The sequence below is a fragment of the Nanorana parkeri genome, unplaced genomic scaffold (genome assembly GCF_000935625.1).
Source record: "Nanorana parkeri isolate BGI_ZX_2015 unplaced genomic scaffold, ASM93562v1 scaffold1088, whole genome shotgun sequence".
Lineage (NCBI taxonomy): Eukaryota > Metazoa > Chordata > Amphibia > Anura > Dicroglossidae > Nanorana > Nanorana parkeri.
In genome coordinates this window covers 394,501-407,093 of record NW_017307356.1, presented here as the reverse complement: position 1 = coordinate 407,093, position 12,593 = coordinate 394,501, and the positions used below count along the sequence as shown (strand labels likewise).

At 44.8% G+C, this 12,593-nt stretch overlaps 1 protein-coding gene across 1 annotated transcript; it reads right to left on the bottom strand.

The window, feature by feature from the left end:
* Positions 1-7,628: 7,628 nt before the first annotated feature.
* LOC108796288 (E3 ubiquitin/ISG15 ligase TRIM25-like) lies at positions 7,629-12,276 on the bottom strand. The gene is made up of 3 exons (XM_018567751.1): positions 12,126-12,276; positions 8,556-9,897; positions 7,629-7,755 (listed from the first exon to the last, which is right to left on the bottom strand). Exons 1-3 carry the CDS (start codon positions 12,274-12,276, stop codon positions 7,629-7,631), a joined length of 1,620 nt encoding a protein of 539 aa, XP_018423253.1.
* Positions 12,277-12,593: the final 317 nt, after the last annotated feature.

Sequence of the window (12,593 nt, the reverse complement as noted above, 5' to 3'; positions counted from 1 at the left end):
ACAGCTCTTGGCTGATAGTTCATGAGAACGCCGTGCACACCAGTTAACAAAGAAAACCATGTGCAGGGGATTTCCCGCCAAAAGACTATACAAAGCAATCAGCGTGTTAACCGCGGACGCCGCTCTGACCAGACTCGCACACATACTCCCTCCGTTACCACTGGCGCAAATTCTACTCAGCAAGGTTCAGTGAGCAATGCCTAATAGAACTATGCTGCTGTTCCAATGAATGTGAGTTTATCTGCGGGGACGCCGCCATATTATTTCCAGCGCGTTGATCAGGCGCACTAAAAAGACACGAGTGTAGGTTCCTTCATAAAGACAGATATGTATCCAAATGATACCGCGTCCTCAAAGCAAATACATCCACGCCAAGCGAACAAATCTACGCATTACACAGGGGCCCTCGCCGGCATCCATACACTCGCTAAGAGGACACCGCTCCGAAATGCACATCAATCTCCTCCAGCACATAGCACATGGACCATTCACAGGCAGAGATCTCTGCGCATAGCGGTCGTGTCTCCACATCCACAGGAAGGTATCCACTCCAATGGTTTACACTCAGTGCTGATTAATCCCGCCCACACTCCTATAGAGCGTAGACCAGCAATCCTGTCCTGACCCTGAGAGACATGATGACAATATTCAATATACCGTATATACTCGAGTATAAGCCGAGATTTTCAGCCCATTTTTTTGGGTGAAAAGTGCCCCCCTCGGCTTATACTCGAGTCACATCCTAATAAAAATGTCCACAACAACTTACATCCACAAATGTGAGTATAAAGAGGTGTGCTGCACTCAATCAAGCAACATTGTTGCCAATTATTGATGAAATCTCGGTTGCAGAGAGCAAGACCTATGATTGTGTATTCAGTTTTAGGTCAGCCTCCGGAAAACTCAGATATTCAACTTGGTTCCAGGTTGGTTCCAATGGTCCCAGACTTTACACTAAGGTGGCCAACCCCATACTAGGAATGCAGTTGTCTGGTCCTTTGCCCCCCTCCACCTCAACCAACAGGCTGAGCTATTTGGATTGCAATAGCTTGTGAAGTAGCAGAAGGACACAGAGTCAGTATCTTAGTGGACAGCCTCCATGCTTTTGAAATAGTTCACCATTTTTGCCCAAATTGGAAATCTAGACCATTTCCTACCTGTGCAGGTCAGCCAAACAAACATGGAAAGATATTCAAATGGCTGTTTCAACTTTCCAGACCCCCCACTGAGGTGGTTATCCTTAAGGTACAAGCTCATGCCCTGGCTGATGACCCCTTAGCTAGAGGGAATGATAGGTCAGATGCAGTTGCCAAACCAGCAGCCTTGGACTAATGGGCACTTGTGGGGTCAGTACTGGCTAATGATTCCCGGAGCTATGGTCCAGCAGATTTGGGTTTATTGAAGAAAAAGCAGAGCGGCCAAATTTAAGAAAAAAAAAAAATATATATATATTAGGGATGTCCCGATGCCACTTTTTCAGGCCTGGTGTGCCTGCAGGACTGGCAGTGCTGGTGGAGGAAGGGAGCGGTGCCGCCCGCCCCAGCCCAGTAATAATATTAATTGTTTAATGACGGCCCAGCCTGCACGGCATTAGAGGGGCCCAAGGACCACCAACATTTTCTCGCGGACAACCAGTGGTCCACAGACTACTGGTTGGCGACCGCTGCCCTACTACACCTTCCCAGAAACCTTCAGTAGGATATGTCCCTGGTCCAGCTGTAAAGGTCCCACCAATATAGGGACATCAAAGGGGAGGTTGCTGATGCTTTTTTGGGGGGTCGAAGAATGACCAAAAGTCAAAAAGAAGGACAATGTATTATATATTGTATATAAATATATAATATTACAGAAGCTCAGACATTTCAGATGGATCTGTCCTCTATGTGTCTTCCATTACATGTGGGCCTGCATGTCATGTACACTGCTTTTGGTTGTAAGGTAATTTCTAGTTAGCAATTTGTGATTGAATTAGTCTCTGGAATTTCTGGTAACTATGCCAACAGCTACAATCACGTGCAGTAAAGTCATTTACACCACTAGGTCTGGATATACAGCCAGTAATCACCCTGTAAATGAGTAGATTTTGTTCATTTTTGTCCTTTCATTTCCTCCTGCATTCCATATGTACATAAACCCCGCCACTCCTCTCATGACAAGGGCATTGTATATGGCTCCTAGTGGTCCAATACCCAGAACACTCAACTCAGATATTAACCCCTTTGTTAAAGGATGACACGACACTGGTCTTGGATTTTTAGTGGCACAGCAGCCATTTTATTATTTAGTACCAAAGCCAAAATTAACCATTTTTTAAACAATTAGCTGACCGCGGGAGTTAAGGTCCTTGACGCGACATTTTTCACCACCAAAATACCCAGTATCTGCCCACACGGCCCCCAGCCGCACAACACCGCCTCGGGGACTTGTAAACTAACATCAGATGCTGAGTAACTAATGATGGACCCGTTAAGACAGGGATGCCATACCAAAGACGGCTCCCCACTGTCACTTAAACCTCAATAGAATATGTTGCACCTCAAGGACCCTAACACCCTGACCGGCTGCAGTGACAAGAAACATAAAAATAGATAGAAAAAGGACAAAGAGGCCACCAAGGTAGAAACGAGAAAAGAATGCAGAGGCAAATATCGCAAACAGGGCGGGAGGGCGGGAACCTGTCTTCACATTGCGGATCCCACCGAGACTGGAACTTTCCTTCCCTGGGGAGCCGCCTATACCCCACCTCACCGGACCCTAGCCAATCAGGTAAGCGACACTCAATGACCACCCCCTCCTTGAACGAGCAACTTAACCCTTGCTGAACCCGGTTAGCCTCTCCAAGACCCTGTCATGTTGGCCTTCCACAGACGCCTATGTCTGCTGTTCCTGGCCTGACTTTACATCAGAACTGATGGGGAGTAACTTTTAAGGCCTGGCTAGTAGCTCAGGACTTGACATTTTGAGCCCTGGTCACACCTATCCAACACCCACAGGAATACATCTCTTCCGACAACCACAGACACACAACCTTTCAGATACACAAGAACACACAACCATCCAGAAAACCACAGACAAGCAAACCTCCAGAAACACAATCTTCTAGACACCTACAGATGCTCAATCCTCCATACACCCAGAGACACACAACCTTCAGAACTCCCATAGACACACTTCCATCCAGACACACAAAGACACGCAACCTTTCCAACAGACACACAACCTTCCAGACATCCACAGACACAAAACCTTCCAGACAATCACAGACACAAAACCTTCCAGACAATCACAGACACGTAACCTTTCCAACAGACACACATCCTTCCAGACATCCACAGACACAAAACCTTCCAGACAATCACAGACACGTAACCTTCCAGACAATCACAGACACACAACCTTCCAGACATCCACAGACAGCACTGACGAGGCATCCCTCCACTACCAGTGTGCTATAATTTTCCTCAACCCATACTCTACCGCGTCTCTTCCAGGTGCACATGCCATGAAGAAAGGGGGTCATGAAAACAGCTGATTCGGATGAGTCGGCCCCACTGGAAGTGACACAGTCGAGAAAAATCCTGACTGTGTTACTGGAGGCATTGCCGGGTAATTGGATCTTCTTCCTGACATGTCTCTGAGTACTGATTATGCCACAACCTCTTCTTCAAACACCAGGATTTCTTATTATATCCAACCCCCGACTGACCTCCTTTTCTGTCTATACTGGGGTAACACATCCCGACTATCCACCACTCTAACCCCCCAACATCCACTTCCCAGTAGACCTGCGCAATTCATTTAGTTCCAAATTGTAATTCGGATGAATTTTTGGAAATTCGTACATTCGGATACATCCAAATTTATTTACTGAATTAAGTTTTATTTTGTTAAGCATCAACTTTAAAAAAAAAAAAATCCAAATGTTCGTTATCCAATACTACGACCCATCCAAACCCGACAAAGACTTGTCGCAACATGACAGCTCTGGCCCGAATGTAAACAAATGGGCTTGTTCTTATTCAAAAGCAATGTATCGCCTAGGCAGTGGAATCCCTTTAGTGGAGCTGTCTAAAAACCAAGTAACACAGTTAGTATCAAAAAACAGTGTATCCCCTCAACAGATACATCCCATTAGTGGGGCTAACCAGCAACTAAGTAACACAGTTGATAACTAGTAATATAAATCAGTATTTAATAGATATAGAAAAATCACAAAACATAAATTCACATACTACAAGACATTTAAAATCAATTAAAAAACAAAAATTGACTTCCCTTGGATAACCCAGTATGGAGTTAAGGGGGTGATGATCTGTTAACCACCTAAGTGGCAGATAGTCATTGATACAGGCACAAGTGCTGTGTTTGAAAAGTAGATACAATTGTATCAAAGATTACTCACTTCATGTGCGGTTCAAATGAGAGGCAGTCCCTGTGAGATTCCGTGTGAAGTATGGATAAGGTGTTCCAATGGAACGTAATTTATATCGGTTTGTAATTCCAAGAGATCATTTCATTGTAGTCCCGAGAACAACACTGGGTGTCTCTCACAGTTCGTTTGAACTGACACTGGCCCGCGGGATTCAAACACTTCCCGATCTGAAGAGGAATCAGGAGGTTTTCCCCAGCAAGTGGGGCCGCACAATACGATGGAGATGGTTGGGATCCCAGAGGCGATGTGTCCGAGGCACGATGGATCCGAAGTCTGCTCCTGATCAAGCAGCGTGAGCGAGCGGGCTCTACTCGGTCACGGCTCAAAATCACAGATCTTACTGCTGCTGTAATGTGATGGTGTCCGGACAGACTTTAACTCGATCCTGTCAAGTGGCAAAACTTTTTCATTCACCCAACGGCATATGGATGGTAAGTCACGGGTATCCAAGGAGGTCTAAGAACACGCTGGTCCTAACGCGTTTCCCCCCAACAGATGGGGCTTCCTCAGAAGGGCGTGTAGTCAATATCCTGCATAGGTGTGTTAAGTAGCTCCTTAATGAGAGTCTGATAAGATTCAGATTTGACACGATAGTATGCGAGCCAGCCGGCTCGTTTCTCAAAGGGTTTTTGTGAGGGCACCTGTGAAGCCCTAGATATATAACTCGGGTCTAACATTATTAATTACATGTATCCAAAGAGCCTAACATATAAACAAAATTGTATGTTATTGTACATATTATACATATTATAATTGTTTTGCAATTAAGATGATATTGACTCCCACAATGTTCGTCAGTGTACTACGCATAAAGAGCAGCACAATGGCGAAAATGCAGGAAAACAAATCCTTAAGGGGGCACTCAGAATCAAAAATATTTATCAGATATAATTAAATGAGGACCAAAACAAAACAAAAATAGGATCCTTTACATAGTTCAAAAATTAGATATAAATACTCAAACATAACATTAGTTAGGCAGCAATTGTTTAAATATAACTGCCGTTTAGACTTTATGATGGTAAGAGTTTTTATATATATGTAGATACAAGAAGCACCATGTTTGATGTGCAGCCAGGTTAAAGATAGCAACTAAAATTGATCATGTCATTGAGCCCTGGTGCCTCTAAAGACTCCGTCTGGTGAATCCACCTGCATTCCCTTTGCAGGAGGAGTTTGTCCCAATCTCCCCCTCGTCTATGTTGATGGACTCTATCCAATGCAAAGAAACGAAGTCTGTCGGTTTGTCAGCATGCATGCTTGTTCCTGGTCAATGACACACTAGGTAATGAAGAGACATTTAGGATGTAGATGACAGCCCCGGAGCCTGCAGCCTTATTAACAAAACTGTAATATCATTTTCTGTCCTCTACCTTCCCATTGGCTGAGTATTCCACCAATCAGATTAGTCGCCCTGTGATGTCACCAGTCTCCGAGCAGATTTCTCACATCTGATTCCCCCCAGATATCTTTATACAACCTCTGAATACATTCAACCCGGCATGGAGGGGCTCAGTGAAGGTGGTGGTGAAGGTGTGGAGGAGTCGGATCGGGTCACACAGATCATAAAAGGAGATCCACCCGGCCTCATAATCCAGATCTATCCTGACTCTGTTACTGGAGACATTGCCGGGTAATTGGATCTTCTTCCTGACATGTCTCTGAGTACTGATTATTAGAACAGTAGAAAGGCATCATGGCACACTCACAAACCAGCATGTAAAACAACTTGTCTCCCCACTAAGGACAATGACAGAGGTTTAGATACACGTCTTCTGCAAAGGATGTGTAAGCCGCACTGCCGCGCCAAGGCACCTCTTATAGTGCGGTCCTAACTCTAAACTATGAGAGTCTCCATCTTGGAGCACATGGGGCAGAAGATATCAAATTGGGTGCAGGCCTGTCAGGAGGACGCCCCACCTCCTTAAAGGTACAGAAACACACAAGGGATCCCGCACATCCCATTGGCAGAAGACGTGTATCTAAAACCTCTGTCATTGTCCTTAGTGGTGAGACAAGTTGTTTTACATGCTAGTTTGTGAGTGTGCCATGATGCCTTTCTACTGTTCTACTGTTCAAAGCCCATTTCGTGTGCACCTTACTGTACAACTGGTAACAAATTGTTGAGTGCGTTTGTCGTTTGTTTTGAGTACTGATTATGCCACAACCTCTTCTTCAAACACCAGGATTTCTTATTATATCCAACCCCCGACTGACCTCCTTTTCTGTCTATACTGGGGTAACACATCCCGACTATCCACCACTCTAACCCCCCGACATCCACTTCCCAGTAGACATGCACAATTCATTTAGTTCCAAATTGTAATTCGGATGAATTTTTGGAAATTCGTACATTCGGATACATCCAAATTTATTTACTGAATTAAGTTTTATTTTGTTAAGCATCAACTTTAAAAAAAAAATCAAAATGTTCGTTATCCAATACTACGACCCATCCAAACCCGACAAAGACTTGTCGCAACATGACAGCTCTGGCCCGAATGTAAACAAATGGGCTTGTTCCTCCCATTTGACATTCTGAGCTGTCATATAACACAATAGCATTCGTGTGCTCCCGAATACCATTCAGTTCTGGGAGCCAAGGTGTCATATGGATAGTATTAGGAGCTCCCGAATACCATTCGGGTCTGCAAGCCAAGGTGTCATATGAATAGTATTAGGAGCTCCCGAATGCCATTCAGGTCTGGGAGCCAAGGTGTCATATGAATAGTATTAGGAGCTCCCGAATGCCATTCGGGTCTGGGAGCCAAGGTGTCATATGAATAGTATTAGGAGCTCCCGAATGCCATTCAGGTATGCAAGCCAAGGTGTCATAGGAATAGTATTAGGAGCTCCCGAAAGCCATTCGGGTCTGCAAGCCAAGGTGTCATATGAATAGTATTAGGAGCTCCCGAATGCAATTCAGGTCTGGGAGCCAAGGTGTCATATGAATAGTATTAGGAGCTCCCGAATGCCATTCGGGTCTGGGAGCCAAGGTGTCATATGAATAGTATTAGGAGCTCCCGAATGCCATTCTGGTCTGGGAGCCAAGGTGTCATATGAATAGTATTAGGAGCTCCCGAATGCCATTCAGGTCTGGGAGCAAAGGTGTCATATGAATAGTATTAGGAGCTCCCGAATGCCATTGTGTTATGACAGTTGAGAATGTCAAATGAGCGTAACAGCTGAATGGGCCTCATGACTTTCCGGGTCGCTCTGCCCACTTGATTAAATTCTGGCCGGAGATCTCATTGTGCGGTGAGTCTTCCTCGGGTTCAGACGGGTCGTCGTGCGGCGGTAGGCATCGTTCATCGTGATTGACGCTGGATTACATCGATGGAGCAATTTAAAAAAAATATATAAGTATTGTCAAAAACTGACTCTTTGTTTTTTGTTTAATTAAAGGACTTTTCTCAAAAGTGTGGTGTCTTTATTTACTTTTAATTTACTCTTTACTGAATGAGTCGAAGTAACAACTACCCCTTATTCACTCACAAGGAAAGGGAGCATCTGGGTGCCCCATTTATTAATGGGGTACCCCGATGCAAATAAGCCCCCCTGCCTGCAGACCCCCACAACAGCTGGGCCAGGGTTGTGGCAGAAGAGGCCCTTCTCCCCATTGGTATGGGGACCAGGTGCTTTTCCAGGGGGACCCCTGGAAAAGCACCTTTCCAATGCCGAGGGGATGTGGCCTGGTATGGAACAGTGAGGGGGTGCTCGCTTGTCCCACTCTTTCTTGCCCTGCCAGACTTGTGCTTGGATAAAGGGTCTGGTTGGGATTTTTAGGGGGGCCCTTACATTTTTTTCTAATTTTTTAGGTGAGTTTCCGCCTTAGAATTCCTACCAGACCTAAAGAGTCTGGTATGACCTTTGGGGGTAATCTCATGCACATTTTTTATTTTTAACTTGGGGGGTCCCTCCCAACATCCCCACCAGACCTAAAGGGTCTGGTATCAATTGGGGGGGGGGGGGGGTTCATACATACTACCACTAACAAAATTACGAAAATTCAGATTTCGTCCGAATCTGAATCCCGAAACGAATTGATTTTCGGGCCCGAATCCCGAAAAACGAAATGATGAAAAATCCAAAACGAAACGAAAAAAAATTTCTATGGGCGCACATGGCTACTTCCCAGAAACTCTGACTGCTAATCACCTGAGGTTCCAGGACGCTCTCTGGATTTTCTGGACGATTCTGGCTATTTAATGACCAGGATGCAGTTTTCCTGTTATCTAAAATATGTAGATAATTACCAGCTGTGTTCACATCCAGTAATATGTCTGTAACCCCCAACACCCCCGATGTTTGCTGTACAGCCCAGATATTTGCTCTTCCAGCCCAGTGATATGAGCGTTGTACAGTGGGAACTTTGTCCCCTGTGCCAGAATGTGGATAGACATGTGTGCCTGGACATTTCTGTACAATTACCCCAGACATGATATCAGATATAACTGTGTGTAATGTGTGTGAGATCCCAGCCACATCCAGATCCCCTCCCTCATGGAGGAGTTTATCATGTCTCTCTCTGTCCTCATCATCTCCATCATCAGTATCACATAAGTCACCTGTGTCTGATTCCTGTAGGACAGTCAGTGGATCCGTCATGTTACACAGCTCCTCAATGTGACACATCTTCCTGGACAGCTCATCCTTCTTTATTTCCAACTCCCGGATCATATCCGACAAGTAGAGTGAGATCCGCTCTTCTTGCCCAGAGATCTCACTCAGGACTCTCTTCTCCAGGTCTTCCAGACGTCTCCTGAGGTCTCTGAGCAGGGCAGTGACTTTCTCTGTTTCACCAGCTGCTTCTCCTTGTACTTTCCTCCTGTGTTCCTCCAGACTCTGGACTCTTTTCTCTGTCTCCTCTCTCTCTGTCATCAGTTTCTGCAGAACATTTCTCATTTTCTTCTTCTTCTTCTCTGAGACCTTATCCAGAGTCTCCACCTGATGTCCTCGATGTTCTCCATCCAGCCTGCAGGACACACAGATACAGGCAGAGTCCTCAGTGCAGTAATACTCCAGGATCTTCTTATGGATGGAGCATTTCCTGTTCTCCAGGGAAGTGGTGGGGTCACATAAGACGTGTTCTGGTGACTTGCTATGGACTCTGAGGTGGTTGTCACACAGAGAAGCTTCACAATGCAGACAGGATTTTACAGCAGGTACAGGAATGTGAATACAGTAAGAACAGAAGATTTCGGTTTCGCCCAGTTCATGCTCTGTAGTCTGGAGGGTCTCCAATATTTTACACAGAGTAAAGTTCTTTTGAAGTGCAGGACGGTTCCTGAATTTTTTTCTACAATGAGGACAAGAATACCTCCCAAACTCCTCCTGTGTATCCAACGCACGACCAATACAATCCCGGCAGAAGCTGTGTCCACAATTCAGATTTACCGGATCCTTATAAATGTTCAGACAGATGGAACATTCCAGATCCTTCCTCAGATCAGTAGACGCCATCGCTGAAAGCAGAAGAGTGAAGATTAAACTCTATCAGACTTATAATATAGAAAACAATGCACAATGTCCAGGAATCCATATCAGTCATACAATTACATTAATAGTAAATAAAAGTAATTCACCGGCACACACTTGAAGGGTTTTTAAAGTATTGATATATTTATTCAATACCCAATGCCACATACTCTCATATGGTACTAACGTTTCGGGTCCGCACAGGGATCCTTCATCAGAGCGACAGTTGGTCAGAGTGAAATCCCTCTTGATCAAAGTTCCATTGTGAAATCCCAAATTCACTTTCAGCTACTGGCCTTTTAATTAGAAAAAATGGTATCCCACTTGTGGGGGTGCCCCTCAACATTTGAATGAAAGCCTATGCAGGATGTATTTCCCTTGCTCACCTCTAGGTGGCAGCAGAGCATCAAGAATTGCCATCAGTAGTCAATGGTGCCAAAAAGTCTGACTAAGCCTTGACCAGCCTAGTTCATGTAACATTTCCCCATAACACCATCCCATTGTGATACAAATAATGGGGAAACAATACACGGCAGCCATACCATTATAAAAAAAAAAACAGTTTGGTTTGGTTATACTTGCTTAGATGAGCAGACCCTGCGTCTCTTTGCAAATTTCCTGTGTGTGGGCCTGAAAAAAATCCATTAGCAGATTTTATAGTGTAATATACTGTATATATCTACATGGGCAACACATCTGTATACAAATCCTCCCCAACCACCTGGTACGGGGTTTGAAGGAGAATTTCTGATGAGTTGTGAAGACATTGCTGCTGGGATCCAAGATTTCTCCTCAGGTCCAAACCAGCCATATCCAATTTGTCCTGTGCTTTCTGCTCCAAAGATGGCAGCTCAGAGATCGGTGGAGCAGGGTAATCCCTAACTACAGTGCACTGAAGAATTTCACATCAATGGCACAAGTGCCCAGGGAACTGTGGGTAAGGGGTTGCCCTGACATCACTGACCATATTTGGTCCAAATATGGTGATCTCATGGGAAATGTCCTGTAAAGTCATTGCCCATATTTGGACTTAGGCTAAATGTGCTCTGTGATGTCCCCTCATTTGGACTAAGCCCCATATAGGCAAGGACATCATAGGGACCACCATCCCCTGGGTTCCTCAAGCAAATATAACTGTGCCAAGTATGGGAAATATGACAAAAGGGTGTTTACAGAGTGAAAAGGGAGGACTATGTTCTTCCTTCTGTGGCACATTTTTGAACATCACTGGACCATGGAAAGGTAAATATCTGTAAAAAAAATCATTTTTATTTTGTGTGGTGTCTTTTTTCAACTTTCTGTTACTAACATGCACCAGAAGACTGGTTAGGGGTCCCTTAAAATCAGCTCATAATGGTAGGGTTGCCACCCTTTATTACAGCAAAACCCAAACACTCTAGCGACGCACAGAATTGTTTTGGGGAGAATGAGTGGTAGCTTATTCATATGGAAATAGCGCCAGCCATTCATATGTAACTATCACAGTGGAGTCTATGTTCAGTGGAGGGGGGGCGGCGACAGCGTCTATAATATTTTGGTCTGCCCCGCCTGCCCGACGTCTTGTGGCTGGGTCTCAGCTGCCATGAAACCCGGACACAGCATTAAGAACATTGACTGTCCGGATGAATCCCAGACAGGTGGCAACCCTACATAAGGGTCAGAGTGCACACTTAAATTTGTTCCCATGGGGCGAGGTAGGCGGGACATAAGCTCCTCCCTCTTTGCCAACACCCCCTCCTGGGCACTGTAGGTGCCGAAGAGTCCAGTGCCAGTTACCATTGGGGCACCAACACTTTGGAAAGTGGGACCCCTTATTTGGGGGAGCCCCTATCAAAGAACCTCTGCAGTGCAAATGGGCGTGTAGGCTTGTATCAGTATACTAGGCTGGATATTTCAGGGAGGGCTGGACATGCTTTCCTCAACTGGGGTCTGTGCAATGTGCGAATCACCATTTTCAATTCTTTGAGGTTGACTTTAAAACATCCTGAAAGTCAAATTATTTATTTTAATACAGTCTGGAAGCTAATGATCAATTTACAGAACATTGTTAGGTGTTCGGTGGTAATGAAAGCAAATGTATGCATAATTGCAGGACGCAGCCCCACTATAGTCAGGGAGACTGGGACATCTGGAAGAAAGCACAAAGAGGAGGGCGCCTTTCCTAGTGCAAATACGTTTATTCAATGACAGGTAAAAACAATATGAATGTACTCACAAGAGTAGCATGTGAACAAGCCGTGGGACAATGAACAAAACGGAACAATGAGAAATCCGTGTGACATGCCCTGTAGGCCGGTGTGTGAGGTGTCGACGCGTTTCCGGGGCACGCCCCCTTCTTCAGAACATGACTCGTTCTTCCTCCCCATGGTAAATATAAGAGGAAAATGCAGTGGGGACCGAATGGAACTCTAGCGGCTAATCGAGGGTCAGTGGCCACATGGAAAATGTTTTATACATAAATTAAAAGACATTGATAAAAAAACTTTGATAAAAACACATTGATAAAAAAAAAACATTAATTTCTATATAAAGCATGATTAAAGGAGAACTATGAGATGAGTGATTTCCACTCACCTCATAGTTCTAGCCGACCTGTGACAATGAGAGTGTCACAGGTCGGCTCAGTAGATCGGGAGGTCATTAACGTGCATATTAGATTAGTGTATAAAACCGCATTGAAAAA